At 51.0% G+C, this 26,447-nt stretch overlaps 1 protein-coding gene across 1 annotated transcript in view; it reads left to right on the forward strand.

The window, feature by feature from the left end:
• The window catches only part of Ano7 (anoctamin 7), a 30,265-nt gene extending 5,588 nt beyond the window's left edge, over positions 1-24,677 (forward strand). The window contains exons 4-23 of the mRNA XM_036172715.1: positions 2,666-2,773; positions 3,317-3,453; positions 5,861-5,918; positions 6,951-7,061; positions 8,103-8,268; positions 9,719-9,809; positions 10,378-10,474; positions 12,819-12,962; positions 13,029-13,166; positions 13,756-13,854; positions 13,946-14,048; positions 15,825-15,936; positions 16,177-16,231; positions 17,521-17,618; positions 18,715-18,848; positions 19,772-19,977; positions 20,094-20,236; positions 23,817-23,907; positions 24,292-24,411; positions 24,582-24,677. Coding sequence (XP_036028608.1) covers positions 2,666-2,773; positions 3,317-3,453; positions 5,861-5,918; positions 6,951-7,061; positions 8,103-8,268; positions 9,719-9,809; positions 10,378-10,474; positions 12,819-12,962; positions 13,029-13,166; positions 13,756-13,854; positions 13,946-14,048; positions 15,825-15,936; positions 16,177-16,231; positions 17,521-17,618; positions 18,715-18,848; positions 19,772-19,977; positions 20,094-20,236; positions 23,817-23,907; positions 24,292-24,411; positions 24,582-24,617 — 2,247 coding nt within the window. The 3' untranslated portion in view covers positions 24,618-24,677. The remainder of the gene's footprint in view (positions 1-2,665; positions 2,774-3,316; positions 3,454-5,860; positions 5,919-6,950; positions 7,062-8,102; positions 8,269-9,718; positions 9,810-10,377; positions 10,475-12,818; positions 12,963-13,028; positions 13,167-13,755; positions 13,855-13,945; positions 14,049-15,824; positions 15,937-16,176; positions 16,232-17,520; positions 17,619-18,714; positions 18,849-19,771; positions 19,978-20,093; positions 20,237-23,816; positions 23,908-24,291; positions 24,412-24,581) is intronic.
• Positions 24,678-26,447: the final 1,770 nt, after the last annotated feature.

Here is a 26,447-nt window from a genome sequence, read left to right on the forward strand (position 1 = left end):
CCTTGCTCTGAATATTCTCAACATGTGGCAACTTATGATGGAAACCATAACCCAGTTGAACCCAGTACCTAGACCTGGGTAGAATTAAAAATACATTAAATGCACCTATCATACCAAACACCCCAGCTTGGCCATGCAGTACACTGTAGAGGGCAGATGTTCCGCTTGGGAGCACCAGGTAGACCAAGAGCTGAGCTCACAGCAGCTTCCCAGCATCATCAGAGAGGGTGAGACCATATACTTCTAGCCAGGAAAAGACCAAAATCCAAAGTCTGGTGTGCACATATGCATATTATTGCTAGCAACCTATCCTAAAATGAGAAGAAATCCAGAGTAGGACCATTTAGTCCAGGAGCAACTGTGAAGCCAGCTCCCTTTGTGAGTCATTTTTTTCTTTTCTGTTGGGTCATTTGCCTATTTCCACTCAGCTGTATGGGAACTTACTTGCTCTAGACATGTGGATTGCTGGTCACATGTGTCACTATTGATAGGAATTTTGTTTGTTTTTACTGACTGAAAAAGCTACTTTTGCCTTTGTCTTAGTCACTGTTGCTGTGAAGAGACACCATGACCAAGGCAACTCAAAAAGAAAGCATTTAATTGGGGGCTTGCTTACAGTTTCAGAAAGTTAGTTCATTATCGCCATTCCAGGAAGCATGGTGACAGCCAAGTGTGGTGCTGGAGAAGTAGCTAAGTGCTAGATCCTGATCTGTAATCAGAGAGAGATAGACAGAGATAGATTAGGCCTGGCATGGGCTTTTGACACCTCAAATCCACCCTCTTTCCCATTCCCATGACACACTTCCTCCAACAAGGCCATACCTCCTAATCCTTCTAATCCTTTCAAAAAGTCCCTGGTGACTAAGCATTCAAATATGGGGGGGGCATTCTTATTCAAATCACCACAGCCTCTGACCCTGTGTGTTCCATAAATTACACACACACACACACACACACACACACACACACACACACACACCCCATCCATTCATCACCCATTATCCATCGACCCAACCACAACCTCCCCCAATACATTATCCAAAGTCCCTGCAGGCTTGAGATTACAATGCAGTTCTTAGCTCTCAGCATGTTGCAACCATCCAAGGGTGCCTCAAATGACCAGAGGTCCACATCTGCTCCAGGGGTGGGGGGCAAGGTGTAGTTTTTATGTGGCCATCAGGGGAACCCCAGATGGTTGTGATGTACAAAGGTTGAGAACCTCTGGGAAGGTCTTTGAAATATGTCTATACTCCACAGAGGCTCTTGTTCATGGACCCAAAACCTCACCCGTCCCAGGGCTCTGAGTGTGTCTTGTCTAGGTCATCATGTTAGTCAGTGTTACAGGATATGGGGGAAGATGGAAAACTAACATGTGTCTCTAAACCAGCACAGCAATGACAGCCCAAAGAACGGCTCAGACTAGCTCATCCTGATGAGTAAAGGAGTCTGTTGGGAGCATCTAGGCAGCGGTGATGGACTACAGACAGTTGTCCATCACTGCACATACCCACGTCACCACCCACCTAGCAAGCTCCTATTCCATGCGGCTCTAAGTCTATAGCAGAACTGGTATAAACCTGGACTGATGGTGCTGCTTAGACCTAAACCAGCAGGGACTACAAGCATGCACAGCATAAGACACAGATGAAACCCAACTTGGGGACGCTTGATTCTTTTTTTTTTTTTTTAAATTTTCATTTTATGTGCATTTGTGTTTTTGCCTTCATGTATGTGAAGATGTCCAATTTCCCTGGAACTGGAGTCACAGACAGTTGCAAGCTGCCATGTGGGTGCTGGGAATAGAACCCGGGTCCTCTGGAAGAACAGTCAGTGCTCTTAATCGCTGAGCCATCGCTCCAGCCCCAAAGCTTTATTCTTAGGTGCACTTCCTTGTCACTGTCAGGGATTCTGCTGGTCTCAGTAAATAGTGTCTGACCAACTTGTTTTTGCTATAGCCTGACACATAGCTAAGTGGAGGCTTATTGCAAAATGGAGTTACTCTCTCTAGATGTGGAGATCTAGTTTTATTATCCTTTTGTGCACATTATACTATCTGTGCACACAGGGGTGTACATATTTATGTAGGTATGTGGAGAACAGTGTGACTTTCTAGAGATTTGTCACTGGGCAATGGTGGCACACACCTTTAATCCTAGCACTCAGGAGGCAGAGGCAGGCAGATCTCTGTGAGTTCAAGGCCAACTTGGGTTACAGAGTGAGTTCCAGGAAAGGCTCAAAGCTACAGAGAAACCTTGTCTCAAAAAAACAAAACAACAAACAAACAGATATTTGTCAAAGGGTGAAGCTGCTGCTGAGCATCGACAGGCAAAGCTGCATTCGTTGCCTCTTTACCCAGAAGATGGCCTAGATCAGTACAGTCTCTGAGAAGCCCTGCATGGCTTCCAGACTTTGAGGAAGGGTCATTTTGGCTGTCATTGCCACAGCAGCAGAGAGAGCAGGTGGTGTGGGCCCCAGAGGAGGCACTGTCACCACAAACTTTCTGAGGCAGGCCTTGGAAGTGATCATCCCCACTGAGAAAGTGCCGGGCCATTGGCTGTCCATCAGCACCAGGGCTGTGCCAGGGTTAGCCCTCTCCTAAATGTGAATAGACACAGAGCACACAGCAACACCCTCAGGTCTTCACAGAAGCCTCTGGTACCTGCAGCATGACGTCCAGGACAAGGCCACTGCCGTTCACTACATCCTCCTCAGAGCACCCTGGGCTGTACTCTGCTACTATGCAGAAGATCTGCGCCTGAAGCTGCCTCTGCAGGTAGGGGGGATGTAAGGGCAGAAGGAGGGGGTGGGGGCCCCCACACAGCTCTACATTTGCTTGATCAGCTCAGCTCAGCTCAGCTGCAAAACCATCACTCCTTGGAGGTGCTCCCACTTGGGGACCTCTCGTTTCCTGTCCACTGTCACATGGAGCCTCCAAACACCCGCTGGGGGAATGGGGGAGAATATCCTGCCTGGCAGGCTCAGGAATACAACAGTCTGGCAGTATGGAGGGTGGCCGAGGCTGTGGGATGGCTGGCTTACAATAGGTCTGTCTCACTAGCATGGCACTCGGGTGGAGAGAGACACACTGTTTACTCTCTTTTGTCCCCTAGAGGCATGAGCAGCTCTGGTCCTCCATTTAACAAACCAAGCAACTCTCAGAGCCCGAGGCCCCGAGAGGGGAAGGGTCTGTGGCAGGGCCAAGAGTAAGAGATGCTGTTTCTCGCTGCTGAGGCCTTTTGACTGGAGTCCCATTTTCAGATTTGGCCAGTCTCCTCCCCAGCTGGGAAGATTTCCCTCTGAACCATTTTCTTTTCAGGAGTTACCGAACCAGGCCTCCAACTGGTCGGCCACCCTTCTCGAGTGGCTGGGCATCCCCAATATCCTGCTGGAGCATGTGCCAGACACGCCTCCCGAGTACTACTCCTGCCAGTTCAAAGCAAGCAAGCTACAATGGTATGTGTGGCAGCACAGCCCTGTTGAGCCTGGCAGGACAGCCTCCTGGGGACCAGCCCCATAGGAACTAGGATGGATGTGTGAATGAACGGGATGGATGTGTGAATGGACAGGATGGACGTGTGAATGGACAGGATGGACGTGTGAATGGACAGGATGGACGTGTGAATGGACAGGATGGACGTGTGAATGGACAGGATGGACGTGTGAATGGACAGGATGGACGTGTGAATGGACAGGATGGACGTGTGAATGGACAGGATGGACGTGTGAATGGACAGGATGGACGTATGAATGGACAGGATGGACGTGTGAATGGACAGGATGGATGTGTGAATGGACAGGATGGACGTATGAATGGACAGGATGGATGTGTGAATGGACAGGATGGACGTGTGAATGGACAGGATGGATGTGTGAATGGACAGGATGGATGTGTGAATGGACAGGATGGACGTGTGAATGGACAGGATGGACGTGTGAATGGACAGGATGATGGATGTGTGAATGGACAGGATGGATGTGTGAATGGACAGGATGGATGTGTGAATGGACAGGATGGACGTGTGAATGGAGAGACTGTGAATGAATTAACTGAACAGCATGCTTTTTCTCAAATGCTCTCCTCACCTGGGATTTTCAGAGAACACCATCTGATCCCAGGTGAACAAGCCTACCGAACAGCTGTGTCTTGGAAAGTCACCTGCATTAGTCAGGATAGGGTGGCTGTGCTGTGGGACAAACATGCCCCACATCCTAGAAATGGACCCACAAGGCCCAAGTCACAATCCATTCTTGTTGCTATAACAAAATACCCAAAGGTGGGTACTCCGTCAGAGAAAAGTTGAGGGCAGGGGAAATGGCTTAACAAGTCAAAATGCTTGTCATGCAAGCCTGACACTGTGAGTTCAATCCCTGGAACCCACCCAGAAAGCTAGATGTGATGGTGCACATCTGTAATCCCAGAACCTCTATGATAAGATGGAGGCTAAGACAAAATTGCCCTGAAGCTCACAGGCCAGCTAGCCTGGAGCCTACAGAACAGCAGAAACTAGGGACACCCTACTCAACAAGGTCGCTTGGTGCTGGACCTCTGCACATGCACTGTGGGAACACACACACACACACACACACACACACACACACACACACACACAAGAAACAGGAAACGATGGTTGATATGCAATGATTATAGCTAGCCCGTTCTTCCCTCTCACTGTAGAAACTGCTCTTTAAAAGAGGAGGTTCAGTTAGCTTCAGTGTTTGGCACTCAAGTTCAGTTTTGGTGACTTCAGCTGGGCAGCCTCTGGCTAGACATAGCAGCCACAACCCAGGACAACAGGGACAGAAAGGGAGCTAGCAAAGCCCAGAAAGGCAGATGGAGTTGTTTGGCGGCTTCCTTCAATAACTGGATCTCTTCTGAGACCAGAATTAGTCCCTTCTGAGAGTGGAATCCACATGACCTCATGCCTTTGCACTGGCCCCCACTTTTTTTTTTACTACTTGTTTTTTTGTTTTGTTTTGTTTTTTGAGCTGGGGATTGAACCCAGGACCTTGCACTTGCTAGGCAAGCGCTCTACCACTGAGCTAAATCCCCCAACTTTTTTTTTTTTTTTTTAAGTCAGAGTCTCACTATGTAACCCTGGCTGTCCTGGAACTGGCTATATAGACCAGGCTGGTCTCGAACTCACAGAGATCCACCTGCTTCTGGGATTAAAGGCGTGCGCCACCACCGCCCGGCTTGGCCCCACTCTTAAAGGTTGCACCTCCTTGACACATCACAGCACATGAACTTTAGTGAGACACACTCGGACCACAGCAGTCCATTCCTTGCGCTGTTCTAGGGTCCTGGGTCAGTGGACTCCCTCATTACACCTTCCCTGACCAGTGAGGGAGACAACACGTGTGTGGACAGCCCTCCCTCACGATCTCCAGGAGCCCCCTCAAGTTTGTTCCTGGACAGAGCTATTGTGTGACCACACAAAGCCTGCAGACCTAGCCTCAGGCATTGTGGCCTCCACCAGTGAAGCACCCAGGACCTTTGTGACACCCCCCCCCACTCCCTCCTCCTGTGCCTTTAGTCCTTGTTTACAAGCTTCAGGGCAGGCATACTGAAGGTTTCTTAGTGGGCCTTGTCCTCTGTATGATCCATCCGCTTTCCCCTGCTTTGTGTGTGTGGTGTGTGGCATCTGTTGTGGCCTCCTGTCTGAGGGAAAGAAAAGGCAAAAATGAGAACTGCGTTTATCTGGCAGAGCGGCCGGCCTCCTCAGCCTCTGGGTTGTGAGCCTCTCTGCAGGCTCTGTGTGCACATAATTTTCTCCGCCATGTCTGCTTCTGTGTCTTTACTTCTGTATTGTGGCAAAAATTCCCATACTCTCAAAGCTCTAAACTTTTCTCACCTCTGCAGGTTCCTTGGAAGTGATAACCAGGACACCTTTTTCACCAGTACCAAGAGGCACCAGATTGTGAGTGGAGTGTGTCTGCTACAGACCCTTGTCTGACTAGGCCCAGAAAGGCCTGACAGAGCTCAACCACCACCCCGCCTTAGAGACTGTTTCTTAATTTTGCCGCATAGAGGGAGGGTGTGGCCTGGATGCAGGACAGTGGGGGTGGGGCATGTCCAGATGGCACGGAGTCAGGTGAAAGCCAGCTCTCTATCCAGTACCCCTCCACAATCTGGGGCCCAGAACAATACATGGTATGGACCTCTGGGACAGACAGCCAAGACACCAGGCCCAGGTGAGGTGATCCTCTTGGCTGGGCAGAACAGACAAGGAATAGGTCTTGGTATACCCTAAGCTAATCTGTCAAAACCAGGCTACGGGGCCAGAGGTACTGGGACAATGTTTCTCAACCTATGGGTCTCAACCCCTTTGGGGATCAAATGACCCTTTCACAGGGATTGCCTAAGACCATCAGAAAACATAGCTATTTACATTACACTTCATAACAGTAATAAAATAACAGTCGTGAAGTAGCAACGTAAATAATTTTATGGTTGGGGGTCACCATAACATGAGGAACTGTATTGAAAGGTCACAGAATTAGGAAGGTTGGGAATGACTGTACTAGGGAGGCATGCTCCAACAGCATGTGGCCAGGAGCATCTAGACAGGCCTGAGCCACACACTTGTAACCACCAAAGGCTACAGTGGCTACCAAGGCAGAGGTTTCCCACCCCAGACAGGTGTCCTAACAGAGCTGATCCTACTGGAACAGGGGTCCACGCAATTCATGAATGATCAGGCCCAGGTTCCAGCCCAGGCTGGACTCTAAAGAGCTATGTGACTAAAGATGGGAGAATGATTATTATCCCTACCAGTGTAGCCATGAATGTGTGGTTATGACACAGGATCTGGGGTTCACAGCCCTGGGGACACTCCCCCAAAATCATTACCTGTCACTGGGGGCCATAAGAGGTTTCAGCACCAAGATGGGTCTCCCTACTGTGCCATCACATGACCAGTGATAGGTGCTATCCTCCACCCATCCCACAGCTGTTTGAGATCCTGGCCAAGACGCAATATGGCCATGAGAAGAAAGGCTTCTTTGGGATCGATCAGCTGCTGGCAGAGGGTGTCTTCAGTGCGGCCTTCCCGCTGCATGACGTGAGTCTCAGGGCTTGGGGTTGAGCCAGGGTGGTCGGTGAGTTGCCCCAGTGCTATTGCCCACCTTGTCCTCAGGAAGCAGAGGAGTCTTGCCCCCTGGGACAGCCACCCTGGGGTCAGGAATACCAAATGCACAGCCTTGTAGTGTGAAGTAGTCCATAATAGAGACTGAAGATTCAGCTTGGTCTCTTAACCCTTGCTGGGGGTCCCTGGCAAATATACCAGACCCCCATTCCAGATACCGAGACTGGGTTTCTCAGGCACTGTCTCTCACTAGAAAAGATAGCAACGTCTCCAGCACCCTTTGCCCTACCTGGAAGCTGGGCAACGTGGGGCAGAGGCAGAGAGACATTCACTATAACAGCTGCCTGGTGCTGCCCTGACACCCCTTCTATTATCCATGTGTACTCATGTGTAGGTCAGGATGTTATTCTTGCCCCGGTTGTTCTGCAGCCTTCTACCATACAGGGGACCCCTGAAGAGCAGTTCCAAAAGGTCTTGAGTCATGCATGCTCATGAAGCCACGGGAACAGTCCTGCTTGATATCATGAAGTTGAATCAAGTAGACGTAGAAATGTCAGGCACAACACCCTCCCCCCTTACACACACACACACACACAAGTCTCACAATGGTAATACTCTTCATGTCAACTCAGCTGGGGTACATGAACGGCTTGGGTACCACACAGCATATGTGCCAGACCTGGACAATCCCACAGTGCTGTTGGTCAGCCTGCATCCCAGTTACTGTCCTGGTCAGCTCTTTCAGATTCATCCCCTGCCCTGGACACTCTGCAGTCCCAGGAGTCATGGGAATTCAAACTGCATTTCCCTTCAGACACTTCCACCCCCCAATGTGATTGTGTTTTTTCCTTATAACATCATCCCTTGGGATCGGTGCCATTTGCCTGCCCTGGAGGGTGGAATTGTGGGTCCAGGTCAGCACTGAAGTTTCCATTCCTAGAAGTGTCCTGTGGGAGGACTAGCGGGCAGAGCTAAAACATCACGGAGAAGCCCAGCCCAATGGCCTCTTATTCCCAGGGCCCACTCTCTGCAGTCCCAGAGAACTCACAGGGCCTGGGGCTCACCCAGCGCCAAGTCTTATTCCAGCACTGGGCTCGCTGGGGCAAGTGGAACAAGTACCAGCCACTGGACCACGTACGTCAGTACTTCGGGGAGAAGGTGGCTCTCTACTTCGCCTGGCTTGGTGAGTCCTGTCTTGCTGTAAAGTCTTTGTGTTATGACAATCTGCCCTCTGGGGTAACTCTACTGCCAGACCTTATTCCCTGATAATAAAACAGACACTATGTAGATGATTTTTCTTTGGGTTGTCAGCTCACAAATAACAACACAAGGCTTATTAATTATGAAAGCTCGGTCTTAGCTTAGGCTTGTCCCACTACCTCGTATAACATAATTAATCCATTTATTTTCATCTACGTTCTGTTGTGTGGCTTGTTACCTCATCTCTCTGTACTGCCCATGCTGCTTCCTCTGCATCTGGCTGGTGACCCCCTTTCTTCTTCCCAGAGTTCTCTACCTGGAAGTCAATGCCTGTACCTCCTGTCTAGCTATTGGCTGTTTAGCTTTTTTTGTTTGTTTGTTTTTTGTTTTTTTGTTTTTCGAGACAGGGTTTCTCTGTGTAGCTTTGGAGCCTGTCCTGGACTAGCTCTGTAGACCAGGCTGGCCTTGAACTCACAGAGTTTTTTTCTTTTTCTTTTTTTTCTTTCTTTTTTTTTTTTTTTGCTGGAGCTGAGGACCGAACCCAGGGCCTTGCGCTTGCTAGGCAAGTGCTCTACCACTGAGCTAAATCCCCAACTCCTCGGCTGTTTAGCTTTTTATTACACCAAATCACAGCAATACATCTTCACACAGTGTACAAATATCTCACAACAACACTAGGCACAGCACTGGGAGCCCCTTAGTTTGTGAGGTCCTTTTGACCACAACTAGCACCCATTCCCTTTCGGGAAGCTCCCTCAGGAATGTCTACTCTGAGGGAAAAGACATCCCTATGGGAGAGTCTACTCCAAGTCAGACTGGCACCTCAGAGACTAGTCACCCTCACTGGGATCTGCCTTCTGATCCTCCTTCCCCATCCTGGGATTTGCCTTTCCTGCTGTCCAATATGACTATGCTGGAGAACTCTTCATCTAGGCTCCAGACAGAGGACACTTTATAGGTGTCTTCTTGGCCTTACAGCATCAGTAGGGACCAGGCTGACCCCACAGGAAGCAGGCAGGCAGGTGCACATTTGATGCATGTGGGATACCTCAGGGGCCTGGGGTGTGGTCCATTGAGATGGTGCCCTAGTGGTGTGTGGGAAATAAGGGTGGGCCCAGAGTGACCCACGCCTCTACTGGGGCTCAAATTACAATGCATCCTGTGCCTCTCAGAAAGACACTAGAGAGCAGTTGTTTGGAGGTGGACATGTACTAGGGGACAATATCAGAAGATAAAGCGCCCAGTGGGATAGAGTCAAGGGGACACTGTTACTAAGCCAACATGGTGACAGAGTCCAGAGTTGAGGGCAGATGCTCAGAGAAGACTCCTATTCCTCTCAGGTTCTAGTTCCCGCTGAGCTTAGCCTGGGTCCCATAAAGTGAACACATCCATTCCTCGGGCACACCCAGTCTCTAATGGCAACCCCTCTGCAGGGTTTTACACAGGCTGGCTCCTGCCTGCAGCAGTGGTGGGCACAGCGGTGTTCCTGGTGGGGTGTTTCCTGGTGTTCTCAGACATACCAACGTAAGTGTCCTCTTTCCTTAGCTCCCAAGGCTTCCTGTGCCTCATGACACAAGATGAAAGGTTGTCAGGGGTGTCCCCAGGCTGGTGCTGATGCTCAACCTTGTGTCCTTAGAAGAGTATAGGCTTTTCCTATAAGAAATGACTAGCTTTGTGCTTTATTTCTTCGTGTAGCTCGAAGTCCAGAAATGTATCTTACACTGTTATTGTTGCACATTTTCAAAAACCGGTGGGGTTGGAGATGCCACTCAACTGCTAGAGTGCCTGCCTGCCCGCCCAGCGTGCATGAGGCCTTGGCTTAGGTCCCCAGCACTTCATAAGCCTGTGACGGTGCACACCTGCAATCCCTCAGGTGGTAGAGATAGGAGCCTCAGAAATTCAAGGAATCCTCAGCTACGGAGCAAGTTCAAGACCAGCCTGGGGTACATGAGACCCTGTCTCAAAAAAATCAAACGATGACTCAAAGTTCTAGGACTGAGGAGCAGTGATGTAGGGAGGCGAGGAGTGGGGTGATTTGGAAGAGGGTGCGGTGCGGTCCTTCAGTTCCTGAAAGCATCTCTGTACCCCACAGGCAGGAGCTGTGCCACAGTTCAGATGGCTTTGAAATGTGCCCACTCTGCGCTGACTGTGCTTTTTGGCTGCTCTCCAGTGCCTGCACACTGGCCCAGGTATGGAAGGCGAGCTGGGGTCAGGGTGTTGAAGGTGGGCAGCTCCTATAGATAGAGCCATGGCTCGATCTGTGAAGTCAGAACCCGCAGCGAGCTGTCGACGTTGGTGCCCCTAACTTGGCATTCAGGTTAGGTCTGGTTAGGTCGTGCAGATGACTCAGGAATGTCACAAGGCTTTTCCTGCTGTATGTGCTAGATACCAATGTCTTAGTTTGCTTGCCATTGCTGTCAGAAATCACCATGACCAAAAGCAGCTTGAGGAGGAAAGGATTTATTTGGTTTACATGCTCTGATCATAGCCCATCACCAAGGCAAGTCAGGGCAGGAACTCAAGGCAGGAACCTGGAGGCAGGAACTGAAGCAGAGGCCATGGAGGAGTGCTGTTTACTGGCTTGCTCACCAGACTCATACTTAGCCTGCTTTCTTACACCTCCCAGGACCACCTGCCCAGGGCAGCATTGCCCACTGAGCCTTCTCTACAGGCCAATCTGATGGAAGTATTTTCTTATTTGAAATTCTCTCTTCCCAGATAACCCTAGTTTGTGTCAAGTTGACAAAAACAAACAAACAAACAAAAACTAATCAGCACAAAAGACTAACCAAGTGATCACCTGGAAACCTGCCCCAGGTCTTTTAGCTATGACATCTCCAGAAGCTCTTAGGTACTGGCAGAACCAAGAGTGTGGACTTCAAGGTGGGCGGTGGTGGTGCACGTCTTTAATCCCAGCACTTGGGAGGCAGAGGCAGGCAGATCTCTGTGAGTTTGAGGCCAGTCTGGTGTATGGAGTGAGTTCCAGGACAGCCAGGGCTACACAGTGAAACCCTGTCTTAAAAAACAAAACAAACAGAGTCTGGACTCTGAACAGGATTTCCAGCCTAGGAGACCTGGCCACAGGCTCTGTGCATCTGGCTAGAGGCTTGGCCAGCATGGTCCTGGGTTTGCTTCCTTTCCATGTGTTCCTGATATCCTTGGTGCCTAGGATGAACCCACACTCCCTTTGCGTCTATCCCAGAAATCCTCCTGGGTGTCTTAGATGAACCCTTAAGAGGTAGAGAATCAAGGCTGGAGAGATGGCTCAGTGGTTAAGAGAACTAGCTGTTCTTGCAGAGGAGCTGGGTTTAATACCCAACACCCCACATAGCAGCTCACAACTGTCTGTAATTCCAGTTCTAGGGGCTCTGACACCTTCACACAGACAAATGTACAGGTAAAAACACCAACACACATAAAATAAAAATAAATTGTATTAAAAAGAGATAGGGGGCTGGAGAGATGGCTTAGTGGTTAAGAGCACTGACTGCTCTTCCAGAGGACCCTGGTTCAATTCCCAGCACCCACAGGGCAGCTCACAACTGTCTGTAACTCCAGTTCCAGGGGATCTGACAGCTTCACACAAACAAATGTCCAGGTAAAACACCAATACACATAAAAATAAATTATATTTAAAAAGAGAGATAGAGAATCAGAAATTCAAGGTTATTCTCAGCTACATAGCAAGTTTGAGACCAGCCAGAGATGCATGTTTCTCTCTCAAAAAACAAACAAAAATCCCAGAATAACAACAGAAAAATGTGCTGGGTGGTAAAGCAGTGATGGGGTGAAGGCTCGATGCTGTGCTGGCTAGCAGATGAAGGCTAGATACTGAACCCTCTGGCTCCTTGGTACCTAGTCTGTGGCTGCCTCTCTGTTCCTATTTCCTGTTTCTGTCTCCATGGCCTTTCTTTCCCTCATGTGTTCCATCAGGCATTCCTATGAAATCCATACCTTAGTTACATCTATAACCAAAGCCTCCTACTCCAAGTAAGATTACATCAAGGGACACATCCTCTTTGAGAGTCACAATCCAACCCACTACAGTTCCCCCAAAGCTTCTGAAATTCCTGACTTGTGTGTGAAACATATTCACTTTCTCTAAAATGTAAAACTCTCCTCTCTATGTGCTTAGCTCAGACGAATCCAAGCCAGGTATAAGTGAGCTGGAGGAGACTCAGCAAAGAGCTGGCAGTGTGCCAATTGCTAGGAGTTCTTACCTAGCATTCATGAGACGAGGGGTTTGGCACCTCCCCCACATAAACAAGGGTGGGTGATAGCATGCCTGAGACAGAGGCAGGAGGATCAGGAATTCGAGGTCATCCTCAGTGGCATGGTGAGTTTGAAGGTACTCTTTAAAAAAAGATTCCCTGGACTGGGTGAAACTAGGCCCTTGCAGCTCTTGAGAACCCTTCTCCCTGTGGGTCTGGGGCATTGTGGTGTGCCTGTGTGGGAAGACACTCCAGCTCCAGAAGGGCGGCCTGTGAAAGGACCACCTGTCCTTGGGAAGACTTGGAGCCCCTCTCCCTGCAGGCTGGGCGGCTCTTCGACCACGGCGGTACTGTTTTCTTCAGTTTCTTCATGGCACTGTGGGCGGTGCTGCTTCTGGAGTACTGGAAGCGGAAAAATGCCACACTGGCCTACCGCTGGGATTGCTCTGACTACGAGGACATTGAGGTAAGTGGGCCGGGCTGGGTGGCTTCTGGCAAGGGTCGCACCCTACTGAGCATGGTTCCCTTTCAGGAGAGGCCTCGGCCCCAGTTCGCTGCAAAGGCTCCTCTGACAGCCCTGAACCCCATCACTGGGGAAGATGAACCCTACTTTCCTGAGAAGAGCCGTGTACACCGCATGCTGGCTGGCTCTGTGGTCCTCCTGATGATGGTGCGGGGATCCTGCCACCCTGTCTCTTCTGCCTCCGTCTTCCTGAGCCATAGGGGTCATCCCACTCTCAATATCTCCTCCAGAAAGGCTCCTGCGCTCTGTGTCTCAGGAAAGGGCCTGAGCCCAGGGCCAAGCGGTGGGCTTTCGTAAGGGGTCTGGATGTGTATGTACCATGAGGGGTTCTGGAAGAGCTTCACCATGTGTGGCCCAGGGCACCCACTAAACAAGAGAACGGATTCCAAAAAATGAGCATTGGGCACATGAATTCCTTTGGTACCTTCTAGTCAAAGACTGCTTAAAAGGACCCCAGCCCCCTCCAGGTACTGTGGATCCGAATTTAGGGCTGTAAAGAGGTGGGTGAATGGGGCACAGTTCTCCAACACTGGGTATAAGGTCAACATACAGTAACTACCTGGCATCCTGACCTCCCAGTCCTAACCTGCCCCACCTCTGGAGAACCCACTGGACACAGGCAGCCTGTAGATGAGAGCCCTGGGAAAAGGAACCTGTGGAGCTGCTGTGGACCCAGAGGCCTGTGTAGGCCTATGGCCTGAGGGTGTGGGGGCTCACAACTCTCCTGGTCCTGCAGGTGGCTGTGGTGATTATGTGCCTTGTGTCTATCATTCTGTACCGGGCCATCATGGCTGTGCTTGTGTCCAAGTCAGACAATGCCTTCCTTTCGGCCTGGGTGAGTCTCCACTGCCCGTTCTTCTGGGGGCTTCCAACCCCCCCCCTCCCCTGCTGCCTTGTGCCTGCTCTTATCATCTGTTCCCTATCAGGCTCCACGAATTGCCAGCCTCACAGGGTCAGTGGTGAACCTTGTCTTCATCGTCATCCTCTCCAAGGTCTACGTGGTCCTGGCCCGGGTCTTAACAAGATGGGGTGAGTGCTGGCCAAACCAGTACAAATGCGGACTGATTGCCATGGACCCGTGCTCCCCAAGGAGGTGTCTGCCTGTCCCCCAGAGACCTCCTCAAATGGCAGGGGCAGGGGGGCCTTAAGGGAGAAGGTCAAGAGCACTCAGCCAAGGGTTCTGCTTCTCCTGCCTTCCTCACAAGATCCCTCAAGCTTGTGGAGTTCTCAGCGTGACACTAGAGCCTCCAGAACAAGGACCGGGACCTCCATCAGGCAGACAGGAGGGGTGGGGGCTTACTGTGACCAGCTCAGACCACTCCAAATGGTTACCAAGTGTCTACACATCCTCTGTATCTGTCCCCAGGTCAAGATGCCTCTCCCTCTGCCACTGTCTCTCCGCTTCTCTTTGTTTCTGTCCTCAACCTTCCCTAAGAGCAAACGCTAGGAGGCCTGGTCACTCCTTCCACAGGGCCTTGCCTATACCAGCCCCGGCCATGCCAGGTCCTGAGGAGAGAGGGGACAGAGCACACTCGGGGTACGTGGACAGAAAGGGAATACAGTACTGAGGGAGGCCTCCAGTGCTAGGGAGTTCTTACCTGGAAGGGCCACAGGTAGCAGTCCCCAGGAGAATGAGAAGTAAAGCTGGAGCTGGTGTCGGTTCCCACAGGTGTGGGACTTCTGGTCTCCGTTTCCTCCAATTGACCTTTCACGTTCCCACATTGGTCTTGGCTTTTTTTTTTTGGTTGTTGTTGTTATAGCTCAGCCCTCACTCAGCTTTGACCAGAAACTATTTTGTCCTTGGACATATCCCACCCCCCACCTTATCTACACACACTTTTAAAAATTATTGCATGCATTTAATGAGTGTGTGTGTGTGCTCATGTGCCACGGCTTGTGTGTGCTATGGTACAGTTGTGAGGGTTAATTCTCTCCTTCCAGGTGAGCTCTGGGGATGGAACTCGGGTCATCAGGCCTGGCAGCAAGTACCTTTACTCACTGAACCATCTCACTGGCCCTGTATACACTTTTTTTTTTTTCCCCCGGAGCTGAGGACCGAACTCAGGGCCTTGTGCTTGCTAGGCAAGTGCTCTACTGCTGAGCTAAATCCCCAAACTCCCCCTCCCCCATACACTATTTTAACAGGGTGAAAATGTTGGATTTTAGGGGGTTTTTGTTTTGTTTTATTTTAGTCACTATTCTAGACATTCCTAATTGTATTAGTTACCTTTTTTGCTAAAATATTAGACAGAGTGACTTAAGGGAGGAATTATGTATTCCTGACCACAGTTTCAGAGGTGACAGCCTATCACAGCAGGGAGGGTGTGGTGTCCAGGAAGCAAAGAGGGGAATACAGGACAGGATCTGGTGGAATGCAGACCTTAGGACACCGGCTTTTTCCATGCAGGCCCCAACTTCCACCAAATCCCAATAGTATTATCAGCGTATTATTAATCCATCTGATTAACAATATTGATCCACCAATAAGGTCGGAGTCCTCATGAGCTAATACTCTCTGGAAACAACCCCAGACAGACCAATAGGTATGTTTTCATAATCCAATTTAACCTAATCACATACACAATCAAGATTCACCACTGCTTTAATCACGCTTTAGGAAAATTTAGAAATTAGACTTTAGGACTGCTCTATGTTGACCCCCTCCTTTGATGGACTTCTTTAAACTCTCTGGACAACATGGCTTCTTTCTCACCCTGGATGGTGGTGTGGTCTCATGGGAAGGGGCAGTGCACTGGAAACTGGTCAGCATACCCGGGGAACTGAGAGAAAGCTCCATCTGCACAGAGATGCACCGGACACAGACCTCATTCGAGGATGCCTTCACCCTCAAGGTGTTCATCTTTCAGTTTGTCAACTTCTATGCCTCGCCTGTGTACATTGCCTTCTTCAAGGGCAGGTAGGTGGTCACCTTCTCAACTTGTCACCTCTCCTCTGTGGCTCAGCTTTACCCCACTCTGTGCTCAGCAGCAGATGGAGATAGGTAGCCAGGGCAAAGGACTGAGCAAGAATGATTTCATGGGCCAAGAGGGGACAAGGGGTCAAGTCTGTGCTTCTCCCAGCCAGGCCTCGGGGGTGGGAAAGAGAGGAGACACTCAGAATCGAGTCTCTCACAGCCTCACAACTTGGATCCTGCTAGGTTTGTGGGATACCCAGGCAACTACCACACCTTGTTTGGAGTCCGAAATGAAGAGGTGAGTACTGAGGACACACCCAGCCAGGGCATGGAGGCTAGGCTTCTTCTGTACCCACTGAGGCCTTAATTTGGTGCCATTCTTTGTGCCCACCATCCACCACTGTCCGAGCCAGAGGCCCAGCTTACAAATGCTTCCCAAGACTCCAGGACTCTTGACCACATCAGCCCCAGGTCCTGATTCACAACCACTGTCTAGAGAATACACAAACCAGGGGTCTTTGCCCTACTCTACTTTAATCCAATATACACCCTGGAGGCATCTGAGCCCATAGGATGCCCGCCATGAGGGGGACACTGGTGCCCCACAGCCTCACTGTCTGGGTTCTCCACGGCTGCCCTCTTGTGTGCTCTGCTTCTCTTTGAGAATCAGGAGAGCCTGGCTTCTCAGATGTGCAGTGGCCTTGGCAGAGGATGGCATGTGGGTTCCTCTGGAAGGGACAGGGCTTCAAGACGCCAAAGCAGAAATAGGAATGGACCCTATGTTGCCCAGACACCCAAAGAGCTGTCTCTACACTTCCGGCCTTGTTAGCTGAGGGCCATGTGGGATTGACCAGAGGTACAGGCAGTGTAGTGGGCACATCTGGAGCTGTCCACTGGTGGCCGTGGAGCTGGACTTGGGGGACATGGGGTTCCGCAGTCCTTACTGGCCACCAGATCTGAAAGACCCTTCTCTTTTTAGAACTCTTCCCAGGGTCTGGGCCATTATCCCATCTCACTGCAAGCTGGCTCACCTCCCTGAGGGAAGCTGTCCACCTTTACATTAAGGGGAAGGAACTGTGTGGGGAGAGGCAGAGCAACCGGGCCCTACCTCAGGGCATGCTGCAGCTGCTGTGCCATATGAGGTAGCTTTCAGCTCTTAGTGAGATGCCCAGCTTAGACGGGCTTAGATGAGAAAAGGGTTACCACGTGCTCTCACATGGAAATTATTGGAGACCCTGGTTCAAGAATGGCTGGATCCAGGTGCTGTCCTCGGCTGAGTTTCCCAGGCATGGCATGCCCTCCTAGAAACTCCTTGGGTCTGACTCTTGACTGACCACATCCTGGGTCTTCCCCGGAGCCCGTGGCTACAGCTGGCTGAGGAGCTACAGGGCACAAAGTACAGCTGCCCAGTGGTTGTTCCCACACATAACTGAAGTGAGGTGGAAGGGGCCGATCTCTGTAGTTCTCAAGGTACTCCAGGCATGTCCTGTGGGAGGCAGAGGTAGAGAAGCCACCTGTGAGGCAAAAAGCTAGGTGAGTGTGTGCCTGGTCCCTCCCCGCGGCTAACCTCAAATTGTCCTGCTGTAGTGTGCAGCGGGAGGCTGCCTCATTGAGCTGGCACAGGAGCTCCTGGTCATCATGGTGGGCAAGCAGATCATCAACAATGTGCAGGAGGTCCTTGTCCCGTAAGTTACCTCCACCCTGCCCTGGCAGCTTCTAGGGAACAGGGTTTCCTCAGGAGGCAGGACTTGCCATACCCTAGACCACCATATCACACTGTGGGCTTCACGACAGCCTCTCCCGTCTGCTGTTATGGCTGGGGTGTGGGGGAGCCTGTCACCAGCACTGCCTCTGGACAGCCCTGTCAGGGGAGGCCTGGGTTCCTCAGCAGGAGACCACATAGGACAGCATGTATTTCCTATCACCAACCAGCATGAAGAGAGATAAGCAAGAGGCGGCCTCGGGCCTCAGGTTTGTCTTAGATTCATGCCTGTTTCAGGGTCCCTTGTTAGGGACCAGCTCCCCATCCCTGTCCCACTAGCTGGAACTGTGGCCTCCCGCATAGGCTGGAGTCCTCCAAAGAGTCTGTCCAAGGATAGTCTCCTACCTGAGGCCACACCAACCCAGATGCCCATTACCACCTCCAAAAGCGGTGTTCGCCCTGATGCTACATAGTGGTCTCTCTCTGGAAGCATCCTGGCTTCTCTGGCATGCAGGGGGACTGACCAGGAAGTGCAGGGTAAAGCTCAGTGTCTAGCAGGTGCAGGTCGTGTGAGGAAGCCAATAGACACCTGTGCCCCCATACAATCTGATAAGCAACACATGTTCGATGCATGACACCTCACCACCTCTGACAAAGCCTCACACACACAGGACTGACTCTGGCCTCCCAGGGGTGATACAGCCACATCTATGTGGCCCCAGTACGATGAAGCCCACATACCTGGCCCCATGGCCCCCCTGCTTTCCTGGGACTCAGCTGTTAGCCTCACTAGCTCCTTCCTAGCCTTGCTACGGTTCCACCCTCCAAAGGCTCCAGGGAGCCGCTGGGTTGACCTTCTCGAGGACACAGAAGGAAACCAGAAAGGCAAACTGCATCACGTCCCATAGAGGAGTCCAGGGCCTTGGATGAGTCTGACCTGCCAGAACTACAAGTCCCTTGCCCTCCCTGCCCAACCTCGCCTGAGAGCAACAGCCCGTCCAGGGTGCGTGTCCTCTCAGACTAGCTCAGTCATCACTGACGCTGGAGCAGCCCTGCCATCTTCCACTTTCTACCTGCAGAAAGCTGAAGGGCTGCTGGCAGAGGCTGTACTCCAGGAGAGGGAAGGCTGGCATGGGGGCCCATCCAGCACCTTGGGAGGCCGACTACGAGTTGCTGCCTTGTGAGGGGCTGTTCCACGAGTACCTTGAAATGGGTAAGATCCACAATACAGCGACACTGCCCCTGGCCTACCCTGAAATGCGATGTGTCATTGAGAGGTGTGTGTGTGTGGGGAGTTGGCCTACCTACAGATATCTGGAGAAGAGGTGGGGTGGTAGCAGAGCCAGGGTGGTGGTGGTGAGGGGTGGGGAGCTGGGGGGGGGGGGGCTGGGGATGCCTGGGAGCTGAGGCTGTGTATTAGGGAAAGCAGGTCCTGGGGCAGAGCCAAGATTCTCCAGCATGTGAAGGTAGGTACACCTGGGCCATGTCAGCCTAGAGTGCTGATTTCCTCTAACGCTTTCCTTAGTTGTGCACCTGCCAAGTGGTGGTCCATACCCATGGCTTGAGGGGTGTGATGGTTTTGAGGGCGGGGGGGGGGGGGGTTGCCTAACTAACACAAGGGAGATCTGTTGTCAGCAGAACTCGCATCTGAGTTGCCTGGTAACCAAAGCATAACCAGTAACAGTGGCAGGATCATTCTGTGGATAAGAAACCGCGTGGGTTACAGGGAGCAGGTTGATATTATGTATCCTGCACAATGGCATCTGAAGACCTGGCTAAGCAATTTTACAGAAGACCCAGGCTACCACTGGAGATAAATGGGGAGGATAGTTCTAAAGCCAGAGGCAGGTTTTGCGTCTTCCTGCCAATTAAGAGTCCTGATGTATTAGGTGCCAAGGCCATCCAGGAGCGCCACGATCAGAGCAGTGCAGATCAGGGCTCCCAAGCCTAGGGGCCAGTCAGGAAGGTGGGCAGTGGCCCTGGCACTGAATACAACCGGCGGGGAGGAAAAAGGGTGAAATCAACTGCTTGGTGCTTTGGTGGGCAAGTTGGGCGTCCCTACCCACCCCATTCCCGCCGCCACGGGTGATCTGAGAGGCTGACCAGCTCCAGCCAGCGGCTACTCCCGCCCCGCAGCGGTGCAGTTTGGATTCGTCACCATCTTTGTGGCCGCCTGCCCGCTGGCGCCGCTCTTTGCCCTGCTCAACAACTGGGTGGAGATCCGCCTGGACGCACGCAAGTTCGTGTGCGAGTACCGGCGCCCGGTGGCCGAGCGCGCCCAGGACGTCGGCATCTGGTTCCACATCCTAGCCGGCCTCACACACCTCGCGGTCATCAGCAACGTGAGCGCCCGGCTCGCTGCCTGCTGGGTGGCGCGGTGGCCGGGGTGGGGGTGGGAGCCGGGCCACCGCAGGCTGACGTCACCTGCGCTGACCCCGCGCTGACCCCGCGCCCGCAGGCCTTCCTGCTGGCCTTCTCCTCCGACTTCCTGCCGCGTGCCTACTACCGCTGGACTCGCGCCCCGGACCTGCGAGGCTTCCTCAACTTCACGCTGGCGCGCGCGCCGCCAGCCTTTGCGGCTGCGCACAACCGCACTTGCAGGTGAGCCGGCGGCAGGAGAGTGCTTCTGTGGTACTCGCCCATCCCTCCTCCGAGGATGCCCCTACTCACCCCCGAGATGTAGGTGTTTTGGTTTTGCTTTTTTTTTTTGGAGACAGGGTTTCTCTGTGTAGTTTTGGAGCCTGTCCTGGATCTCGCTCTGTAGCCCAGGCTGGCCTCGAACTCACAGAGATCCTCCTGCCTCTGCCTCCTGAGTGCTGGGATTACAGGCGTGCACCACCACCGCCCGTACTGATATTTTGCCTGCATGTATGTCTGTGTGAGGCTTTCAGATCTTGGAGTTACAGTTGTGAATTGCCATGTGGGTGCTGGGAATTGAACCCGGTGCTTTGGAAAACCAAAACCCAAGCAAACCCAACCCAACCATCCCAAACATTGATTCTAGCTTGTAACTTGCAGAACTTGAGTTGGTGTGTATTTCATTTGCTGAGTCTTCTTCCAGTGATCTGGTTACCTTGGAGTTTGGCATGTTTCACATGAGCGTGTTTACGGATAGAACCATTAGGCCAGGGCTCGTTCTTCTTGAGTTTTCTTTCTTCCCATTCTTCACCTCACTTAACCCATGAGATTCTAAGAGATGTGATTCAAAATCGTGTAAAGAATGTAACGTCAGTTTCTGCAGACAGGACTTTTTTTTTTTTTTATGTATTTTGAAGTTCTGAATTGCAACGAGTTCATTTTTGTGATCTCTTTTTCAAAGAGACTGCTTTCCCTTTTATTCTTATTTCCCCTGACGTTCCTTTTGTTTGTTTGTTTTGGTTTTCAAGACAGGGTTTCTCTGTGTAGCCCTCGCCATCCTGGAACTAGCGGTGTAGACCAGGCTGGCCTCGAACTCACAGAGATCCTCCTGGCTTTGCCTCCTGAGTGCTGGGATTGAAGGTGTGCGCCACCACCCCGGTCTCTCCCTTACATTCTTAACTATACATTTCCCAATGAAGCCCCTCCTCCTGCAGTGATCTTCACCCTCCTGTTCAGTATTCAACACCCAATCACTCCATCTTCTTATAAAGTTTTGGCTTGACTTTAAGAAACACACAGAGACAGCCGGGCAGTGGTGCACGCCTTTAATCCCAGCACTCAGGAGGCAGAGCCAGGCAGATCTCTGTGTGTTCGAGGCCAGCCTGGTCTACAGAGTGAGTTCCAGGATGGTCTCCAAAGCCTCACAAAGAAACCCTGTATCAGGAGAAGGGGGGGGGGGGGGAGAGAAAGAGGGAAAGAGAGAGAATCAAGTCCCCTAGAACTGGAGTTATAGTCAGTTGTGAGCTACCATGTGGATGTTGGGAACCAAACCAAGAGCTCTTAAATAGCTCAGCCATTCCAGCCCCTCAGTCCTCACATGTATGGAAACACTTCTCTGCGTCCTTCTCTTTCAATTAACAGGTATAAATCACAGGTGAAGTTGTTTTGTTTGTATCTCAGGAAATAGTATTCTTTTGTGACTTGCTATGCCATCCCTGTTTTAAAAGAAATAACTGACACAAACAATTAGAAAGGATTGTATTTTAGCTTATGGTTTCTGAGGCTTCAGCCCACGGTGGGTGCCCCACACTGGTCCCTTCTTCCCTCCATCTCACTCTTTTTTCTTTATTTTTTTAAGCTGAGGATCGAACCCAGGGCCTTGTGCTTGCTAGGCAAGTGCTCTACCACTGAGCTAAATCCCCATCCCTCTTTTTAATTTTAAGACGAAGTCCTTACTACTTTCCTATTTTAGCAACTGTCTGCAGCCCGAACAACAGGATGGCAGGCCTGCCGTGCCTCAGCCGTAAGGTCTTCATCATCAGCGTTTGTAGATAGTGTTCATGGTTCCTCCCTCTTGACGTGTTCACTAGCAGCCTTCATAGATAGCACTTACGGTTTCTCCCTCATTTTCCTATGTTTTACTAACATGTATCTGTTGGGGTAGGGTTGGTTTTACAGTTTCTCATTTAGTTTCACAGTGTGCTGTTGATCTAGAGTGATGTCTTTGTTCTGGAAATATGTTTGATTAATAAAAATTATAATTTATAGACAGTCTTACTGTGTAGACCAGGCTGGCCTTGAACTCACAGAGGTCCACCTATTTCCACTTCTGAGTGAGTACAGGGAAACGTGTGTGCCGCTCTGACCAGTCATTTTATTCCTTTAAACAGTTTGTCTCTATGAGCTAGCCATCTTGAATACTCTTAAGCCCTTTGCTCTCTGCACTCCATTCAGAGGGGATTTCATCATCCTGCCTTACATACTCTGTCTTTTTTCTGTTGCACCGACTTTAGCCATGCCAAGCTTGTTCCATCTGTTGAGGACTTGTTAGACTCCCACTGCTGAGACAGAACTCCTGACATAAACAACTTAGGAGCTTTCTGAGGCTTCAGTCCATGGTTGCTGGCTTCTGTGTTTCGGGGACTTGGGTAAGGCAGAAAAGGTATGCAGAACAGAAATGCTTATCTGATGGCAGCCAGGAAGCAGGAGAAAAGATAACGGGGCTGGAGTCTAAGCACACCCTCCAAAGGCATGGCTCCAGTCAGCTGCTTCCTCAGCTAGGCTCCACCTCCTGTTTCTGCTACCTCCCAGGAGTGCTGCTAGTTGGAGAAGCTTTCAGTACACCACCCTTCAGGGCTGTTCTAGATCCAAACTGTAACAGGGATTTTGCTTTCAATGATAAAGTGTCCGTCCCCCACCCCCCAGGGTTTCTCTATGTAGCTTTGCGTCCTTCCTGGAACTCACTTGGTAGACCAGGCTGGCCTCGAACTCACAGAGATCTGCCTGCCTCTGCCTCCTGAGTGCTGGGATTAAAGGCGTGCGCCACCACTGCCCGGCCCATAAAATTATTTTCATTGCTACTTTGTAACTGTAACTTTGCTGTTATGAATTGCAAATATCTGTGTTTTCTGATAGTCTTAGGCAACCTCTATGAAAGGGTCATTTGACTCCAAAAGAGGTCATGACTAACAAGTTAAGAACCAATGTGGTGCCAGGCTGTGGTGGTTGCACACCTTTAATCCCAGCACTCCGGAGGCAGAGGCAGGCAGATCTCTGTGAGTTCCAGGCCGGCCTGGTCTACAGAGAGAGTTCCAGGACAGGACAGCCAGGGCTACACAGTGAAACACTGCCTGCCTTGGGAAAAACAACAAAAAAACAAACAAAAGAAAGAGAGAAAGAGAGAAAGAGAGAGAGAGAGAGAGAGAGAGAGAGAGAGAGAGAGAGAGAGAGAGAGAGAGAACTGCTTTGAAAAGGGAGTAGAGCAGCTGCTGGCTTGTAGAGATGACATCTGCTGGGTGTAAGTAGATGGGCAGATTTGTAGCAGTCTCTTTGGGCTGTTACACCTATTAAAGACCTTTTCAGCTTAGCCCAGTGGGGTGAAAGGACAACCTTTCCCACCCACTCATTTAGAACCTCACCAGTTAAAGATACTGAGTCCCTGTTTGGGTAATTCCTGTTTCAGAGAGCATTGCCAGAAAGCTGATCTGTGGACAGCACCAAAGAGGCAGAGAAGGAAAATGGAAGGCTGATTAGAGATGGACCACTTGCCAGCTAGATAGAGCTCAACCCAAGAGCACTACCCCGAGTCTTGTGTCTCCTGCAGGTACCGGGCGTTCAGGAATGATGATGGACACTATTCTCAGACTTACTGGACTCTCCTGGCCATCCGCCTGGCCTTTGTCATCGTGTTTGAGGTATCCAAGACCTCTGAAAGCTCTTCCAATGACTCCTATCCCCTTGCTGGCCCCTGTACTCAACATGATGCCTCTGACTTGCCTGTGGCATGGGAAGGGTCAGTAAGACCAAAAAAACTCCCACTCTGCCTTCTCGGCTCATCAGAATTCTCTGCACCTTACTTGCTGGCCTCTGACCCTGGCTCATGGGTTAGCTAGCCATTGAGTGCTTTGAGAACTGCAAGGTGCTATGGGGACTTCTGAAGGGGCTGTATACCCTGGTCTCTGTGGTCTAGGCCTCTGCTCCTCCAGCAGTTCCCCTCACCTGGGAGCCTGGCTGCCTAAAGGCTAGTCTGGGCTTTGTTTTACCAAGGGCTGGGGGTGGGTTGGGGCTTCTACCGCCAGCACGTGGTGTTCTCCATTGGCCGTCTTCTGGATCTCCTGGTTCCTGACATCCCAGAGTCTGTGGAGATCAAGGTGAAGCGGGAGTACTACTTAGCTAAGCAGGCCCTGGCAGAGAACGAGGTGAGCATCCGAGCCCTGACCGTCACCCTCTCTCAGGCCCCATGACTAACCATGGACCTTCGTTCCCACCTAGTCAATCCTGGCAGCACATCCACAAAGTGGGCAAAGGACTGAGGGGTTTTAGAGTCACATCTATTCTGTAGTCACCCTGACAACTCACTTTCTCCAAGACAGGCTCTCCTTGGAGCAACAGGAGCGACGAATGACCAGCTTCCAAGTTCAGAGTCTGGGCCTTCCAGCCTAGGGTCTTAGGACTAGTAACCTCCTCTCCTCCATCTCTGAGGTCACTCTCACCTCTGAGGGTTACTGGAGGCTGACACCCTTGCCTGGAAGACTGTTGAAGACGTAGTAGGAGACAGTTAACTGTGCATGTCCTTGGAGGCCATGGCCATGCTCCTGGCCCCAGCCCAACTTACCCTCTGCTTGGTTTAGAATAACCAGACCCTTGGCTGCCAGTCTTCAGCTCATACATACTGCTTGGCCACTACCCCCTACTAGGTAGTCCATAAGGCCACCCAAATGGAGCAGCAGTGCTTAAGAGACATCTGTTGGCCTTCAGGGGGCTATCCCCTGCTACCACCATTCCTGAGTCCCTGGGCCAATGACTTGTCTCCCTGTATCTCAAGGCAAAAGGGCTATCTGGAGGGCTGGCTTCTGTGGCTCATTTTTACAGTGCTGGCCATTGTACTCAAGAGAAATCTGTCCTTCCCTTGCCCCAGCCATGACTCTTATCTCCAGGGGGGAGGATCCCTGTTTCCTGACTCCTAGTGACCAGGAGGTGGCTTTACTGTTACCATCCCCCTGTCCTCATCCTTAGGCATGACTCTTCTGTCAACTGAGGTTAGACTCTGGGGTCCCTGCCTCCTCAGGGATTTACGCAGTTATTTGCAGCATTCCTTATGATAGTGTAGGGTCAGATCACCCCTCCCGACCCACCCTCTGCCTCTCCTCACATGGTCATTACACATCTGCACATCTGGCTCTCAGACCTGATACCACATCCCAGGCCACAGTAGGAAGCCTGCGCCTGTTCTTTCTTGCATACTTAATTACCCAAGGCCTCTGGGTTCTATCTGTCTTGGCCTCTTTATCCTGACAGATCAAGGGCCTCTGCATTATCTATCCCCTTTGTCTCCTGTGTGCCTTCCAGTGCTGGGCCAGGGACTCAGCACATAGCAAGCACAGAACCGAGGTTGTGGAATGAAGCCTTACCCTACAGTGGAAGCTGAAGCAAAACAAACAAAACCAGATTTCTGTGACACCTAGTGGACCTTTTCCATTTTCCCTTTGTGTTGACATACAACTACTTTTCAAATTGGGTAAAATTTGGGCCTTTTCCCGTTGCTTGCCTTCTGTTACCTGGGCTAACTGATGGCTAATTGCCAGTTACTTCCTACTGACTCATGATGGGATGCAGGTCTTTCCTCCTGCTGTTCAACCACATTGGAATAAAGGTCTAAAGTCAGTACTTACCTGTGCTTGTTCTATAGGGTTATTAGGACCCACCAAGAGGTGGTCAGCACAACCAAGAGAAAATGCAGTTTTGGAAGGGCTGTGAAGCATCCACATTTCCTTTCAAAGCTTTTTCCAAACCATGCTCTCATCCACCCATCCATTGCTTAACTTTGGCAACTCCTGGTCTCGGATGTGGCTCTGTGCTCTCTCTGGCATTTGACATGGGACGAGGCTGCCCACTGAAGCTTGTATGGCTGCTGGACAACCTAGCCAGTTTAATGAGAGCATTTGGTAGGTAAAGCCTTACTACACAATCTACATGTACTTTCTTCAAGTGGTTTTGCTGTCGCAATCTCTAAAACCTATTATTGTGTGTATTTAAGACCTGTGGGTAAATGTGGGGATGTGTGCCACAGCTCATCCAGAAGTCAGGAGACAACTTTGTGGGGCCAGTTCTCCCCCCGGGCTCCAGGAATTACACGGAGGTCAGGCTTGTACAGCAGTTTGAATGAGAAATGTCCCTCATGGCTTTGGCAGTTGAGCACTCCATCCCCGTTCGCGGGTGCTGTCTGGGATGCTTA

The sequence above is a fragment of the Onychomys torridus genome, chromosome 23, assembly GCF_903995425.1.
Source record: "Onychomys torridus chromosome 23, mOncTor1.1, whole genome shotgun sequence".
Classification (NCBI taxonomy): domain Eukaryota; kingdom Metazoa; phylum Chordata; class Mammalia; order Rodentia; family Cricetidae; genus Onychomys; species Onychomys torridus.